Genomic DNA, 18,649 nt, shown 5'->3' on the forward strand with positions numbered 1-18,649 from the left:
TACTATTAGAGAGAAAAGTGGATTCCATCTATGAGTGAAGAAATAAAAAAATCGGTTGAATATATTAGATAACAGTCAAAGTATTGATTTTTTGGCTTGAAAAATCAAAATCAAACGGGGTCATTTTCTACCATACATTTATATAATAAAATATTCTGTAGTTAAATTTTTACCTTACTCTTTATCCACACATTCAGCTAAAAATACTATTCAAAGCTCTTTTTTAAGAGCCTATTTGACAACAATTAATTTATTTTATGGTTTGTTACAAAATCATTTTCAACATCACGTTCACGCAACAAAATATTTTACATATATACCAAAAATTTTTCCATATATTTAACCACACGTTTTCCAAAAAATTACTATTCAAAACTCTTTTCTTTCTTTTTTTAATAGAATAATAATGGGTGTCAAAACAGGCCGTTAACGAATGGCCATCAAACTGGGCTAAATTGGTAGGAATGAACACACGAAACAAAAGCTCCATCTAAATGCTTTTTGTACCTTTTGGCGGGGGTTTCAAATCCATACCTTCAACCTAATCCACAAAATGATGAAGAAGGCGGGAAAATTCACAGTTACTCAGTGTTTGTTTTGCTCTGAGAGGAGGAGAAGAATCCGAGGAAGAAAACTCTGTTAAATTTCATCCCATGGAAAAGTACTTAGTCACTGTAAAAAACCCATCTGCGCAAAATCCAAAATCCATAAGCAGGTAATATTTTTTTTCTCCACGAGCCCTAAATTAGCTTTACTCACGGTTTCATATTCACTAAATTTTTAGATAAACAATATTAAAAAAGAAAAAAACATGTAATCTCAGGCGTCGTTGGAAGAGAAGTCTAATTGAAATTACCGGAAAATTTGAACCAGATTATCGTCATGACATTACTTGTCTTTTAACGCAGTCCTATTCTGAGGTAGGTATTCATTACATTTTTGTGTAAATTTTTTCAGTTAATTATATATTGAATTTGCTTAAACTAATTTTATTTTTTGAATTTTCCCGGGAAATGTCGAAAGATTGGAATCTATCCTCATACGTATCACATTGACGGGGAACCATGCCGCACCCATGTATCAAATTTTATGTCCTCTATTTATTTTTGTTCTTATTTGTTATGATGTTTATTTTTAAGTAACAAAATTAGAAGAATTTAATGAAGAACTGTTTTTTTTTTAATTATTTTTTTCAAATCATGAATTTGAAGTAGTGTGTGCTAATAGAGCTGTTACACAGGTTGATTGGTTTTCAAATGCTGGATTGAATAATAACCCAAGTGTAAACAGCAGGTTAATTTTTCTATCTATTTATTTACAAATTATGATTTTTAAATTGATCATTAGTTAAAACTGATATATTTATGCCGGGGTGCTACTGTGCATGTTATTAATCTAGTGCAGAAACATCTCCATGTATACTATACATATAGCCTTTTGACTAATTGAATGAATAGTACTTGCACGGATTTATTTTACCTGTTTTGATTTAAAAAACGTCCTGCTTCCTTTAATGTTACGTTACTTATCTTGCTGCTCATAATTTTTGTTTGACCAATTATAATTTTCATTTTTCTCAGGCTGGGTGTTACATCACTTGAATTTGACTCCAAGGTGATTGCCGTGATTCTTGTTGAGTTGCTAGTGTTTGAAGTGTAGATTAGTTTCTTCTCTGCTTCAGTTTTCTTGCATGACAATTCAATTATAATCCTATTATATTCAGAAGAAAAAAATAATTTCGTTGCTATTTTATTTGTTAGGATTAAGAATAATTATACTGCTCAAAAGGAGATTTTTGGTAAGTCACTCGAATGTAGGAAAAGCTTGGCTTGACGACGAAGTGATGACTTAGAATTTACACCAAACATTTATAGAAATCCTGAAGTCATGATTCAAGGCAAGCTTAAGTAAAAAATTCACTCCATGATTATCTCATAATGTTCATATTGTATGTTTTGGGTTTCCCTTGGTACAGTGAACTTTTTAACTACAAAAACGATTGCCTCATAATAGATGGATTTTTGTTACAAATTTATTGATGTATATATTTTCGCAAAGATAGGTCTCAAGTTTCTCTGCTATCAGGATATAAGGCTTATAGTATCCAGTAACCGTTCTCAGATAAATAGTTGGGACTATGAATGATTACCTTGTTTTGATAGGGAGTATACCTGGCATCGGTAACAAAATCAGGTTGCTTAACTGTGCATGACTTTGATTATCTTTATCACCCAGGTAATGAGTTATACCAATCTGAGGTTTTCTTCTTTTTTTGTCTTTTTCCTGATCTTCAAGTAACTTATTATGCAGGCTGTGTTATATTGGGACTTCTAATGAGTTGTTCTCTCTTGCTGATATATTTCTGTACTTTGTTTAAAAATAAATAAAAAAAAACCTATCACCATATCATATTATATGTATATGACATTCAGCCTCCAGGGATGATTTTCCTATGCAAATGCTCATCCTGAGGTTAAGTCTTTTGATAAATATACCACATTTTATTTTATTTTATTTTGTTACTTCATCTAGTCATATGGATCTGTCATATTATTCTACTATTCTATCATGATGTCTTTTGAAATTAGACGAATCTCCTTTTAGCTAATTCAATTTTTTTTCCTATAACGAAATATATTTTGTATTTAGGAAGATAAATGGGTTTGCTGTTCTTTTATTCTCATTTATCTCTCTTTTGTGATAGTGAAGAATTTCTAAATGTCCTTTATCTAATAAATCTTTTGATGGGTTCAATATCATTAGATTTGGAAGAAGATGAAGTAAAGCAATTGTTGCACATTCCTACACGTCAGCAGCTTGACGTCATCCGGTGGAACCGTGCTAACCAAGATGAGGTCAACTTGACATCACGTTCACGCAACAAAATATTTTACATATATACCAAAATTTTTTCCATATATTTAACCACACATTTTTCAAAAAATTACTATTCAAAGCTCTTTTCTTTCTTTTTTTAATAGAATAATAATGGGTGTCAAAACAGGCCGTTAATGAATGGCCATCAAACTGGGCTAAATTGGTAGGAATGAACACACGAAACAAAAGCTCCATCTAAATGCTTTTTGTACCTTTTGGCGGGGGTTTCAAATCCATACCTTCAACCTAATCCACAAAATGATGAAGAAGGCGGGAAAATTCACAGTTACTCAGTGTTTGTTTTGCTCTGAGAGGAGGAGAAGAATCCGAGGAAGAAAACTCTGTTAAATTTCATCCCATGGAAAAGTACTTAGTCACTGTAAAAAACCCATCTGCGCAAAATCCAAAATCCATAAGCAGGTAATATTTTTTTTCTCCACGAGCCCTAAATTAGCTTTACTCACGGTTTCATATTCACTAAATTTTTAGATAAACAATATTAAAAAAGAAAAAAACATGTAATCTCAGGCGTCGTTGGAAGAGAAGTCTAATTGAAATTACCGGAAAATTTGAACCAGATTATCGTCATGACATTACTTGTCTTTTAACGCAGTCCTATTCTGAGGTAGGTATTCATTACATTTTTGTGTAAATTTTTTCAGTTAATTATATATTGAATTTGCTTAAACTAATTTTATTTTTTGAATTTTCCCGGGAAATGTCGAAAGATTGGAATCTATCCTCATACGTATCACATTGACGGGGAACCATGCCGCACCCATGTATCAAATTTTATGTCCTCTATTTATTTTTGTTCTTATTTGTTATGATGTTTATTTTTAAGTAACAAAATTAGAAGAATTTAATGAAGAACTGTTTTTTTTTTAATTATTTTTTTCAAATCATGAATTTGAAGTAGTGTGTGCTAATAGAGCTGTTACACAGGTTGATTGGTTTTCAAATGCTGGATTGAATAATAACCCAAGTGTAAACAGCAGGTTAATTTTTCTATCTATTTATTTACAAATTATGATTTTTAAATTGATCATTAGTTAAAACTGATATATTTATGCCGGGGTGCTACTGTGCATGTTATTAATCTAGTGCAGAAACATCTCCATGTATACTATACATATAGCCTTTTGACTAATTGAATGAATAGTACTTGCACGGATTTATTTTACCTGTTTTGATTTAAAAAACGTCCTGCTTCCTTTAATGTTACGTTACTTATCTTGCTGCTCATAATTTTTGTTTGACCAATTATAATTTTCATTTTTCTCAGGCTGGGTGTTACATCACTTGAATTTGACTCCAAGGTGATTGCCGTGATTCTTGTTGAGTTGCTAGTGTTTGAAGTGTAGATTAGTTTCTTCTCTGCTTCAGTTTTCTTGCATGACAATTCAATTATAATCCTATTATATTCAGAAGAAAAAAATAATTTCGTTGCTATTTTATTTGTTAGGATTAAGAATAATTATACTGCTCAAAAGGAGATTTTTGGTAAGTCACTCGAATGTAGGAAAAGCTTGGCTTGACGACGAAGTGATGACTTAGAATTTACACCAAACATTTATAGAAATCCTGAAGTCATGATTCAAGGCAAGCTTAAGTAAAAAATTCACTCCATGATTATCTCATAATGTTCATATTGTATGTTTTGGGTTTCCCTTGGTACAGTGAACTTTTTAACTACAAAAACGATTGCCTCATAATAGATGGATTTTTGTTACAAATTTATTGATGTATATATTTTCGCAAAGATAGGTCTCAAGTTTCTCTGCTATCAGGATATAAGGCTTATAGTATCCAGTAACCGTTCTCAGATAAATAGTTGGGACTATGAATGATTACCTTGTTTTGATAGGGAGTATACCTGGCATCGGTAACAAAATCAGGTTGCTTAACTGTGCATGACTTTGATTATCTTTATCACCCAGGTAATGAGTTATACCAATCTGAGGTTTTCTTCTTTTTTTGTCTTTTTCCTGATCTTCAAGTAACTTATTATGCAGGCTGTGTTATATTGGGACTTCTAATGAGTTGTTCTCTCTTGCTGATATATTTCTGTACTTTGTTTAAAAATAAATAAAAAAAAACCTATCACCATATCATATTATATGTATATGACATTCAGCCTCCAGGGATGATTTTCCTATGCAAATGCTCATCCTGAGGTTAAGTCTTTTGATAAATATACCACATTTTATTTTATTTTATTTTGTTACTTCATCTAGTCATATGGATCTGTCATATTATTCTACTATTCTATCATGATGTCTTTTGAATTAAGACGAATCTCCTTTTAGCTAATTCAATTTTTTTTCCTATAACGAAATATATTTTGTATTTAGGAAGATAAATGGGTTTGCTGTTCTTTTATTCTCATTTATCTCTCTTTTGTGATAGTGAAGAATTTCTAAATGTCCTTTATCTAATAAATCTTTTGATGGGTTCAATATCATTAGATTTGGAAGAAGATGAAGTAAAGCAATTGTTGCACATTCCTACACGTCAGCAGCTTGACGTCATCCGGTGGAACCGTGCTAACCAAGATGAGGTCAACTTTCATTCTGCTCATAATGATGTCTAATCTACAAGTTAAAACACTTTCTACCACTTATGATTGAATTTTTTAAATGCCACAACTTATTTCATTTGCTAAATCTATCTCTAACACGAATTATTGTTAGAGTCCCTGAAATATAAATTGGTTTTTCGTACTTAACATGTTGGAATGATATTACATCTTAGTACATGTAAGTTCTTGGTATGGAACTGTCTGATAGTCATCTAAAAAGGTGTCCCTAGCAAGAAAGTGTGACATTTTCTCCCAAATTCTCCTTATAGAACTATTTAAGAACAAAATAATCTTAGCTGTTTGCTAACCTTTGAACCAGACATTAATTTCAAATCAAAGGGCTAAAGTATTTCTTTTGATGAAGTAGAACGTGGCAATGAACATTTGTATATGTTCGTGTTGAAGACAATATCTAAATAATATACATGTGGTTCTATGTAACAGTTTAAGCTTTTAGATCAAGTAGTTTGACATGGTATTAGGTCCTAGGTTCAAGTCTCATCACTACCCATTTAAATGAAATTGTGCAAGGCTTTAATCCGAAAAATTGAATCCTGCAGTATGTATTTATTTGTGTTGCAAACACTAGTTCAATGATCCATGTGGTTCTCTCTAACCACTTGAGCTTTTAAACTGAGTGGTTCAACATGATGTTAGATGTCCTAGGTTAAAGTCTCGATGCTGCCCAATTAAATGAATTAGTTCACGTGTCAGACTCTAATAGGAAAAAAATTAAATATTGTGAAGCTTAATCTTTTATATCAATTAATTCAACAGTTCCTTAACACAAGTATCTAAACTTTTTACTTTTCCTTTAGTTGCTTAAGCACAAGTTGATTTCAACTTTTAACTGTCATATTAGTCATAAGTACGAAGGTCTCTTTGTGGACATGGCTGTAGTGAGGTACACTATATGAAGCAGGGATAAGAATATTTGTACTGTTCGTATTGAAAAACTATACCTTCATTGAATGTCCTTGTGATCATTCATTGCACCATTATGATTCCTTGTATTCTGCATTTAATTTGAGTTTTGTGTTACCTTGCAGGTTGCCTGCACGTCAACAAAAAGTAGCGAAGTTTATATTTTTGACATTGGATATACATCTCTCGAACCAGTTGAAGTAAGTATCTTTTCTATTTGTCATCATTGAAACTAACCTAATTTTCATCAGATGAAGATCCTGCAGGCATTTTGCTCTTGGGAGTCAAATTAGTACTTTCCGCTTCTAAGAAAAAGCACAAACTGAATTCCTTTTTAGTGTCTCTTTCACTCTGCATTTCTTTAACATCCAAACAATGTGCTTTGTTGTGGAAAAGATTAAGAAGGATTGTTGCCTCTCTATTTCAAAGCAAAATGAATTCATGACCTAAAGCAGACATTTTTTTTCACATGAAAGGGCCTAGGCATAATTGTACAAACATTGTTGTGGAGAAGAGCACAGTAGTTTTTTTTCCTATTGTTGCACCTTCTTTACTTGATAATGTAGTACAAGATAAATCTCCCTTGACATGCTAACCCACTATGTAGCTCATGTGTTAGTTAGAACTACACTAGTAACTTTTATTCAGATTTCACATCTGTATTTAGTTGCTGAAGGGTATACAGCATGCGAACAACTTCATAGGGAATGCCAGTCAGACATAATCAGAGGACATACTTATCATGAATGTATATTGGCATTAATATGGCTGATAAAGGTTAATTTGTTAAAGATCTTCTCTGTATAGAAGTTGGTGTGTTCCCCCAAAAAACGAGTGTGAAATGCCTTGTGTAATTACTTCAAGTGAGAGCTAGAGCTCTTCTTCGCCTCTTCCCATGTGAGGGACAAGAGAAGTGAGAATTACTTTGGGATTATCCCTGTTATCAGAAATCTTTATTAGAACTCTTAGTAGCATCAATTTATAGATTGGTTGAATGGTTTGCTTATTAGTCTGAAAGATAAGAACATGGATAAGAACTCCAAAAGATGTAAGGCTCTTATATCTCATGAGACACGGAACACGTGATTTTTATTCAACAACAGTATCACTAAACTCTATTGACATATTTGACATCTGTTCTTTTTATCCATTATAAAATCTGCTATTAGTAAGCCGTAAAATTTTGTAATTGCTTTATAATGTATTTCTTGCAATTTTTCATACAGGTGCTGAGAAAGAGACCTACTCTCAGTGTTCATGGTTATTCTGTTCACAAAGGTTTATCTGACATAGCATTTTCTTCTGATGACAATTCAAGGTCTGAAGCAACGGGCTGCCTTTCTGAACATTTTTTATTTCCTATTTTCCATACAAGGGGAGTGGCACTATTTTCTGCAAATCTTTTCTTCTAGAATTAATTGCAACACGTATTATACTATAAACTTTAGATTTTGAGAAAGTTAATAGGCAATCCAAAAAAATGTGGAGAAATTCCAATACCAGTTTATATTACGCCATGCCAAATTTCAATTGGAATGAGAACATCAACACACTAGACAAAAGATGTTGCGAAACCTTTTGGATTTTGATGTATCTACTACCTAATGCATAAATAGTAAGAGATAATGTTTGAGAGAATATTAGCTAATGATCTGAAGATTAGGTCTTGGAATTTGTTATATGAAAATTGTAAAAAACATAACAAATTCTGGAGGAAAGGATAACTTACAGATCACTGGATGCTTCAAAGCTGTTAATTATAATATCTACTTTCTTATTGCTCTATATTCGTTTGAGAACCTTTATCATTTATTGAGTTTTTCATCCCTTTTTTACTTTCTTGATGATATGCTGCAATAGGTTACTTGCTTCAGATATGAATGGTGTAATAAATGTGTGGGACAGAAGAGCTAGCAATCTTCCCTGTTTAGAGCTGTCTTCTGATTCCAACAGCACACTTAACAGCATCAAATTAAGTGAGGATAATGAGGTTAGTTGTAATTAAATTTTTTGATACCATAGAATATCAAACAAGAATTGTAAAATTCCCCCAGAAAAGAAAATAGATGCGATTCTGCAGATTGAAACCTAAGATTTGCATAGTTGTATTCCCACAATAACAAATAGTACTTGCACAGTTCCATGTAAAATATTGATTGGATTTTGTTCTTGCTCTGTATTTGTTTGAACAAATAGATTATTTTTGGAGCTAGCAAGCAGGGAAAGGTATATATGTGGGATCTACGGGGTGGAAGATCGTCTAATGCTTTCCAAAATCATAGAGAGGTATATATACTCTGTTTCTAACTTTTCCCCAAATCATTTGGCTCACAACATGTTCAAATTTAAGTTGGTGCTCACTGAAGTTAGATGAACAATATATATATTTTCCCTGTAATAAGCAATACTTATACCATAATTTTTTGTCGTTCAGGGATATTATTCTCCTCTATCATCAGTAAAATTAGCACACGAGCTGGAGAAAATATGGTCTTTGAAGGTATGCAAAATCGTATTTAGTTAGTTTTCTGTTTCCATGATTAGTTTCATTATGTAGAAGTTTAATATTCTCACTTCCCAATTTGCTGAAATATTTGGACTAGTTTTGGCTATTCTGATTGCTTTTCATATCTGGAAGCATAAGTGATTCATGTCTGGAAGGTGACTGTCTGTAAAACAGATGAGAAGCTCTCAATTTTTTGAGATCTTGGGGATCAACTGGGCCCCAAACGTGGATGAATGTTTGTTTGATGCTTAGGTTGTTGAAACTAATTCAAATCTTCTACTATTTTACTGAAGTAAAACATTGTTACCCTTTTTTTTTAGTTTGGAAAGTCCACTGTACCCCCTACAACTTATTGCCTATGGATACTTGGACACCAGATGTTTGTTTCAGAAAAGTATAACGTGTTCGACACTTGAAGGTGCTTACTTTTCATGTGCTGTAACACTGTGCAATAAGGCTTGCATACTAATTTTTTAAATTTTGCTTGTAGGAAGGTTTTTTTTTTTTTTTTTTTTTTTTTTTTTTTTTTTTGTGGAATAAGGCTTTGTTTGTTGTTGATGTTGACGTTATCAATGAGTTTTTTGCTGCGTTAGTACTCATTTGCGAGAGGTGCTTCTTCTGGATATCGGTGGACAAACTTGACCTTACTCATTTTTCTGCAGGCTCAATCAAATATTGTTTCAAAGGAAATACACTCCATTGACATTGATCCATCTTGCCCTCATCAATTGGCATTTCATCTTGATGATGGCTGGTAGGTCCAGAAACAATTTCTTACTTACGGATTTTTTTTTTTTTTTTTTTTTGGAAAGGCACTAGCAAATCCTATTACGATCACACATCACTTTGCTGAGGTTTGTGGGGATTTGCATACCTAGCTATGTCCCACACATAACTGATTTACAAGTAGGAAACAGGATATTTGTACCATGTAATTGTCATACAGATAAATTATTTTTGAATGCAAAGATTGCTTTCTAAAGATCATCCAACATTTCTAAGATTCTATCAATAAAATAATACAATATCTGAGTCTGACTCAAAGTAGTCCCAGAATTTTCAGTTAAATTGTGTAAATTAGGTATGGTAATGAAAGTAGAATAAGAAAAGAAAAAGATATCCATATCAGTCAAGTAAATGAGCATGCACGGAGTTAAAAAGTGCGAAAATTCCTGAGAATCTTGTTACACGTTTGTTCTGTGAATAAATATAGTCAAAACTTTATATTGGTTCTATGGTTGATGATGTGTAAAATTAGCAACATGTTTTGTTACCGAATACCAAACATTCCACTGACCAAACAAGGAGCAGTATGCTACAAGTTTTCACTACTAAATGAAACATCTTTTGGCATATACATTACAGATTTTAGTTTTCGGGATCTTCAGTGCTGCTTACTATGTTTTGCAAATTAAACTTTTCAGTTTTACATGCTACTATTGTTATTTTTCTCTAGGTCAGGAGTTTTAGATATTCACAAGATGCAGGTGACACATATCCATTGTCCTCCCCCACCTTGGTTGTAAGTATATCTGAATGCCCTGAATCTTGACACTTCCCTTCAAAAATCATCAATACTACTTTTGTTCTTGCACCATATAATTTGCATGTTGATTTGAGGAACCAGGGAGGAGTTCAATGATTTGGGAAATGTCTCATACTTGAGAAAACCATGCTGGCTTCCGATGTACTCTGTGAGTTGTCATATTTTATAATATATTCTAATCTATTTTGCTGCATTCGTACCCTTTACTGTGCTATTTTATATTGTGGAACTGCTTATTCTTGCTAGACTAGAAAAGAATGAGTAAAATGCACTTGGTTTCAATTTTAGCTTTATCTTTTCCATTTTCATTGTTGCCATGCTCACAAAGGAAAATATAGTGCTGTTGAAAGTACTTTTTGATGTTTCTACTTTGTAGTTGCCCCCATTCGTCTTAAAATGTTGGCGAACATGTACATATGGCGAACTTGATTTATGATTGTCCTTGGATTAATTTTAATAATTACTTGAGGTTCTCGATCTAATGAGTGCCCAAAAGACCATCCAGTTGTCAATGAGATTGAGATTACACATATTACGCTTATTGCCATAGTACCATATTTATGTGTATGTTAATATTGTATTTTAGGAGGTGATTTTAGGTTACCATAATTGTATCATTACCATGTACATATGCGATATTCATCTATATAATACGAAGATCCATAACCGGAGGAGTATTCAGCCAAAACTTTCACATGGTATAAGAGCTATACTTATAGAAGCAATTGTCGAATCTTCGATTCTTGGTGTCGACAATTTTGTTCCAGTGGTTTTCTTGCAAAGTTTTGAGGTCAATCAGTCTCTAGTCGATGTCACCGTCATTTGCGCGTCATTCCCGCAACTCTATCTCGGTGGTTGGAATTCTATATCAGAATTTTCGGTATCAGTGTTTGATCCAATTTTCGGAGTCCTGTGGGTGTTTGACGCGATTTTCTGTCTCTTGACTAATAGACGCGATTTTTTGGCGCTCCTCTGCTTGTAATCGACTTGATTCCAGTATTACTGTGTACTCGACGATTCCAGCATCACGGTGGGATCACATCTCTATAGGTATCCTTTACAAAGGCTGATTTTTGGTGGACTTGTTGGATTGTGGGCTGCTCATTTGTTTGAAGTCTGGATTCTTGAGTTATATAAATTGGGCCAATAATTGTATGGGCTTTGGTTATTTTTAGGTTTGCCAACTTGTAGGTTGGTATTCGGTGTGGGCTATTTTTATTTTTTTGGTTCATTTGGTTGACTTCTTTGCAACACAACATCATTTCAGTCAAAGCATTTTGCGTTAAATTTACGGGGAAAAATTATCCAATATGGGAATTTCAATTTAGGATGGTTTTGAAGGAGGAAGGAACTTTGGGGTCATATTGATGGGATCTCTAAAGCGCCTGAATATGTGAAAGATCTTAGTGCATGGGAAATGAAGGGTGCTCGTTTTATCTCTTGGATCTTGGGGTTTATGGTGGCACACATGGTGAATAAATTACGTGCCTTCATTACTGCTAAGGAGATTTAAGAGTACTTAAAGCGCATTTATTATCAAGAACATAATGCATGGAGATTTCAGTTGGAATTAGAAATTGCCAACTACATTAAGCGAAATCTTAACATTGAGCAAGACTATTTTGGTTTTCTGAACTTATGGGGTGAATACTCTAGCATAGTTTATGCTAAGGTCCCTACGATGGTCTTACCCTGGATAGGACGTGTCTGGGTGAACTTTTGTGTGAGAAGCAACAACTGGCTACCCAAGCTCATATTAGGGCGGAATTTTCCTCATTTAATGTGGTCGACACTGTATATGCTGTCCAAGGACGGGGAAAGGGTAAACTTCAATGTTTCTACTACAAAGGATATGATCATATTGCTCGTAACTGTCCTCAGAAAGTTTGTAATTACTGTGAGCAATCAGTATATTTCATTAAGGATTGTCCCACTCGACCTCTAAGATGGACAGCTAATGCATTTCACGCTGATGTTTAAGGTACTACAACAATTTCACAAACTAGCACCAATCAAAATGTTATTATCCTAGAGATGGTCTAGCAAATGATTATCTCCACCTTCTCTACATTGGGCTTCCAAGGTAAGGTTCAGGTTGTTTCTTCTCATTGGTTTGTTGATTCAAGGGCATCAAATCATATGACTGACAGTTCTGACATTTTGGATAACATTAAACACTATATTAGCACACAATATATTCAGATTGCTAATGGGAGTACCATTCCAATTACTGCTGTTGGTGATATTGGGTCTTCTTTTGATAAAGTTTGTCTCTTCGGGCTTATTTACTAACTTGAATTCAGTCGGTCAATCAATTGATAATAACTTTGATCTGTGTTTTTCTTGTGCTAGTTGTCTTGCTCATAATCAGTGACATGGAAGGTGATCGCGAAGGAGCCTAAAGTCGAAAGATTGTTCCTGTTACAGTTTACCATACCTATTACTATGTTGTTAGCTTGTATTAATGTTGGATTTAAACATGAACTTTGGCATAAAGGTTGGGTCATCCCAATGCTTTAGTTTTATCTCATTTGTTGAAATGTGATTTTTAGGTAATAAAGATAAGACTTGATTTCTAATTTATCTTTCAATTGTGATGCTTATAAACTTGGGAAAAGTAAGATTCTTCCATTTTTAGCTCATGGGAGCCATGCTAAAAAATGTTTGAGATTATTCATAGTGATGTTTGGGTTGTGACACCTGTCACTTCACATGACCATTACATGTATTTTTTGACATTTCTTGATGATTTCAGTCGTTACACTCGAATGTATTTTATCCGTTTTAAGAGTGAGGTTGGTACCATTCTTCAGACTTTTGTAGCTTACATTGAAACACAATTTCTTCCTGTATTCGGATTTTGAGGTCCGACAATGTTAGTGAATATGTCTCATCAGTGCAAGACCTTACAACAAAAGGTTATTCTTTCCTAACGTTCTTGCCCATACACTCCTCAACAGAATAGAGTATTTAAAAGAAAAAATCGTCACTTGTTGGATGTTGTCGAGGTTTTGCTCTTGAAATCTTCATTTCTGCCAAATTTTGGGTTGAAACATTCTCCACCACTGTACATTTGATTAATCGACTTCGTGTTCAGCATTTGAATAATTTGGTTGTGTTTGCTTCATCCATTTACCTCCTCATGAACGACATAAGCTTGCGGCTCGATCAGTACAATGTGCTTTTGTGGGTTACAACATTGCTCAGAAGGGTTTTGTTTGTTATAATGATGTTGCTAATCGCATTCGCATCTCTCGCAATATAGTTTTCTTTGATAATCAATATTACTTCAAACACGTGTCATCTTTTGATTTGACTCCGCTCATTGACTTTGAGGATTGCCTTCGTCGTGTCGAACGTTTTAAACCATGTGTGATATACCAGAGACGACGGCCTCCAGCTTCTGCCCTTTCCCATTCTCGATCTCGATCCCGATCCCATCGCAGATTTTGTTTCTCTTTGGCGATCCACTTGCATTACTCATCCTCCTAATTGGTATGGTTTCTCTGCAACCTTATATTCTTTAACGGTTCCTACCTTTTATTCTCAGGCTATTACCAAGCCCTATTAGGAGAAAGCTATACAAGAGGAATTTCGAGCTCTTCAAGAGAATCACACATGGGATATTGTTTCTTGCCCTCCGACATTAAACCTATTTGGTGTAAATGGGTTTACTCAATTAAGTTCCGCTCTGATGGATTGCTAGAGTGCTATAAAGCTCGGTTGTTAGCTTTTGAAAATCATCAAGAATATGGCGTGGATTATGGGGAGACTTTTGCTTTGGTTGCCAAAATGACAACAGTACGGACTGTTCTGGCTGTAACTACCTCCAAAGGATAGTCTTTGCAACAAATGGATGTGAAAGATGCATTCTTACGTGGCGATCTGAAGGAAGAAATTTATACGACACGCCCTGTGGGCCTCTATTCGTTACCGTCTTTCGATGTATGTAAGCTAAGGGACTTGCTTTATGGGTTGAAGCTAACTCTTCGTGTTTGGTTTGATAAGTTTCGCTCTACTTTCTTAGGTTTCTCATTTACTCAGAGTAAATATGATTCATCTCTCTTTATCTCTGACATTAAGGTTGGCATTATGCTTCTTTTGGTCTATGTGGATGATATTGCTATTACCAAGATTGACTCCATATTAATATCTCACCTTCAAAATCAATTGAATGATTCTGTCCATACGAAGGATCTGGATCCCTTGTAGTATTCTTAGGCCTTTTTGGCTGGACTTCAGGATGGCCAATCTGTTGACATGTCGTTAGAGGTGAATATCAAATATCGCAAGGATGATGGTGATCTTCTTCATGATCCTTTTCTATATCGTCAGCTAGTGGGTAGTTTGAATTATCGCACTATTACTCGACCCAATATTTCTTTTGCTGTACAACAAGTCCGTCAGTTTATGCATGTTCCACGACATCATTGCTTGGCAGTACATCTGTTCGGGGTCTTTTCTTTCCTTTCAATTCTTCTCTTGAGTTGATAGGTTACAGTGATGCAGATTTGGCTGGTTGTGCAGATACTCGTTGCTTGATTACATAGTGTATGTTTCCTGGGGGTGCACTTATTCCTAGATGAAGTAAGAAGTAGGTTCATGTCTCTAAATCTTCCATTAAATCTGACTATTGTGCAATGTCTTTTGCCTGTTCTGAGATTGTTTGGCTAGAGGTTTCCTAGCGGAGCTTCTTTGCTTGAACCTACTCATTTCAAGTTAACAACACTAGTGCCATTCAAATTGCTGGCTAATCTTGTGTTTCATGAGCACACTAAACACATCAAAGTGGATTGTCATTCTATATGATGGCGTTATTACTCTTCCACATATCACCATTGAAATTCAGATTGTTGACGTGCTTACTAAGGCGATGACGAGACAGCAACATCAATTTTTTGTCAGCAAATTGATGCTTTTTAATCGTCCAGCATCAATTTGACGGGGAATGTCAATGAGATTGAGATCACACAAATTACGCTTACTACCATATTACCATATTTATGTATATGTATATACTGTATATTAGGAGGTGATTTTAGGTTACCATTAATTGTATCATTATCATGTACGTATGCAATATATAGACATACTCATCTATATAATACAAAGGATCCCTGACATTGCAACTCATGATCAGAATTTTCATGCACTAAAATTTTATGGTTATTTAAGAATGGCTATATCAAAACAAACGTAATCAATACCAGAGTAAAATGAGGATGTCGAGTAAAGTATTGAAAGTGTTTATGTGACTAATTTTCATTAACTTTAACCACAGTAACCTTGACCAGCTTAAAGCCCTCGCCGACACCAATAGCCTCACTATGACTTAGATTCTTTGATCAATAAATACATGAGTTATAATACTTCACTAATACATTAAGCTCAGGACCAATATAAGGTGCAAGAAAGAGCAGACCATGTTTTGTTTTCATATAATTAGTATCTAAATTGGGTTTTAAGGGGCTTGCATTTAGTCCTTTTTAGCTTTCTAAATTTTTTATCTATTCAAGGAGGTTACTTTACCCATTATCTATTTATTTCTTATTTTAGATCAATGTTTTCACGGCATACCTTTACTTTTGATTGTTTATGCAGATCTACGTTGTTGGGTCTTCATCTAGTATTGGCCTTCATCTTTTGGATTTCTATCCTGACCGTAGCTCCCCCTGTCATGTGGACTACAAGTAAGAAACTTCTAAGGCACGTCTGGTATATTAGATCGGACCGATTGAAAAGGAGTAAGAAAAAGGGGCGTGTGAATGAAAATGTCAATTGTCTTTTCCTGTCTTGTTCAATTCAATGCATCAAACGTACCACTAAATTCAATTCATCTCTTTTTAGGGGTGTCTTTATATGTTATTAGTTGAGCAGAGTAAGAGAGCGTTTGAGCCCCATTTTTATGGAAAAATGAATTTTAGAATAGTAGATTGATGAAAAATATTTGGTTGAAAATTAAGATTTTTTTTTTGATTTACGTGTAATATTATTTTAATGAAGAATGTATGGTTAAAAAGAAGAGAGAGAAAAATGTATTTTGGGAAAAAATGGGAATGAAACAAAGCCTAAATGGTTTGGTTTTATGTCTACTTGATATGTGCTGCAATTTGGCTAATCTAAATTTGTGTTTTGTTGTATGTGGTAGACTAACTTAGCCTTTGTAATCAAACTATCTGATGTGTTTCATTGTCCATTCAGTAACATTTGTGCTGATTGTTTATGTTCATACGTGTCTGTGTGTTGGGGGAGGGTGGGGGTGCACCTGTGTGTATAGTGCAAGGTCTATCTGCCCTTTGTCTGTCTGAAGAGTGTAATTTCCCCTGCCCTTTTGATTTTGATTAGCAAGCAGGAAGGGCAAGGGACAAATAATAGACTATATGTTGACTTAATGTTGCTGCTAATGCAAATTTTATTGCCAGTGGAGAGAATTTAATGAGCACTGAAGAATCAGCCTGCCAGCGTAAACAAAACAGATTTTTGTCATTGTCTGAAGGTGTTACTGCATGTGCAGCTCATCCCCTAAATGGCACTATTGTGGCCGGAACCGAGGTATCTGCGTCCCCATATAACTCAACTGCTTTTGCTTATTATATCTCTGTATGTCCTGCATTTAACTTGAAATGCTCATCACCCGACTGATAAACCTCACTTCAGAAGCATAACTCTTCGCTAATCATATTTGACTGCTTCCAAGCTCGAACCATGGCTTGTGTGTGGTAGATTAGCACTGTTTAACTTTCAGAGTATGGCAAGCACTTCAAATGCTCATGACTTTTGGATGACGAATCTAATTTAGAACTTTGATATGCTTCATTTAGTTTTGGATAAATACGAAAGAAAAAAAAGGAATGAAGATTACTAGGATAGTGCTTACGTCATGTTTATTAGTATAATAATAATCTGAAACCAAATATACGACTTACAAATTTACTCTGGAATACCACATTTAAGAAATCCGTCCATGCCAGACCTTTGCCATGCCGAGTGGTGGCAAAGAGAAGTTCTTTCATTTATCAATGATTACATATACCATATGCCCTTATCTAATGAAAGGATCTCTATTTTCAAATATTCATGTCATTAGTAGAGTTCATCAAATTAGGTGTCCTGTAGACATTTCGGACTTGAAAGAAGATTACCTTATGTGAAATTTCTTCTTGCTATATCTTAAAGATGGTTGATAACTCTTAATACATTTGGTGAATGCTTGTTCTGTGCATTAGATAAGACTCGGCAATACAATACATAAGATTTTAGTTTATTTTTTTCTTCTTAATACTGTACATTGCTGTACAATGCACCTTATTGAACAAGCCATTACTTTCAGCTATCATCACTGCTGGTGATTTCCCAGAATACAAAGCCATGCTGAGCATCTGATTACTATGAGACAACGCCATACCTGGAGATATTGTTAAGTGAGTGTGTACTGAAACATCTCAAATTCAAGAACTATAATGGACATTGCATAGTGTGGAGAGAGATATTTGAGTACGCAACACGGTATTTAATGCTTTCAGCTCTTGTAATTTGTAAAGTCAGGTAACATACTTCTAGCTTGTCCAATTGAGTGCATACGAATGTTGGAAGACGACGTTTTAATATAAATTACACTTTCGTGTACTCCCTTGGTTCTCTTCAACTTTACCTCCTTTTTTTCATTGTTTGGAGCTTTATAAATCTGTCGGCATGGCTGCGTTGGGATCAAACGCGTCATGCATTATTTGCTTCAATTATCAGCAGTATGAAGTTTTCAACAAAGCTCTTCATTGGAGTGAAAAATTTTACGAATTCGCCCATTCATTGAAGTATGAATTCTTTTCAAAGTCTAAATGATCATCGGTCTATATGAGAGTCCAATCTCACGGAGAAATCAATTATTAGTCTCTATTTCGGATCTTGAAAGAGGGGGAAGGGAAGGGAGGTCGCTCTCAATCCTTACCACCCTCCATTGATTGTTGTAAGGGCCATTTACGTCGAGACAACCAACCTTTATTTGGAGTAGACAGACAAACATATAAACTCGTTCACGTCCGAGAAAGGAAACAGCATTCTTTCCTGTCCTTTTCTGTCTACAGACATTTTTTCAGTTACACATTTCCAATTGTCTTTATTCCACAAAACATATGAAGAGGCGAGAAGACATTGAAATTTATTATCAGTTGAAAAGGATAAGGTTTAATGAGTTGATTGATTAGTCTCCAGTGTGTAT

The 18,649-nt window shown here is 34.4% G+C and overlaps 2 protein-coding genes across 2 annotated transcripts; both read left to right on the top strand.

Moving 5' to 3' along the window:
• Positions 1-444: 444 nt before the first annotated feature.
• Positions 445-3,076, top strand: LOC111369110. The gene is made up of 8 exons (XM_022990593.1): positions 445-715; positions 824-920; positions 1,024-1,077; positions 1,241-1,293; positions 1,581-1,614; positions 2,163-2,235; positions 2,764-2,855; positions 3,005-3,076. The coding sequence occupies exons 1-8, from the start codon at positions 654-656 to the stop codon at positions 3,074-3,076; spliced, it is 537 nt and encodes a 178-aa protein (XP_022846361.1). The 5' UTR covers positions 445-653.
• Positions 3,029-18,062, top strand: LOC111369767. The gene is made up of 18 exons (XM_022991402.1): positions 3,029-3,297; positions 3,406-3,502; positions 3,606-3,659; positions 3,823-3,875; positions 4,163-4,196; positions 4,745-4,817; positions 5,346-5,437; positions 6,508-6,582; positions 7,609-7,700; positions 8,243-8,372; positions 8,579-8,668; positions 8,817-8,882; positions 9,551-9,642; positions 10,345-10,410; positions 10,516-10,582; positions 16,036-16,124; positions 16,857-16,986; positions 17,765-18,062. Exons 1-18 carry the CDS (start codon positions 3,236-3,238, stop codon positions 17,807-17,809), a joined length of 1,407 nt encoding a protein of 468 aa, XP_022847170.1. The 5' UTR covers positions 3,029-3,235; the 3' UTR covers positions 17,810-18,062.
• The last annotated feature ends 587 nt before the right edge of the window (positions 18,063-18,649 follow it).

Source organism: Olea europaea, chromosome 20 (genome assembly GCF_002742605.1).
Source record: "Olea europaea var. sylvestris chromosome 20, O_europaea_v1, whole genome shotgun sequence".
NCBI lineage: Eukaryota > Viridiplantae > Streptophyta > Magnoliopsida > Lamiales > Oleaceae > Olea > Olea europaea.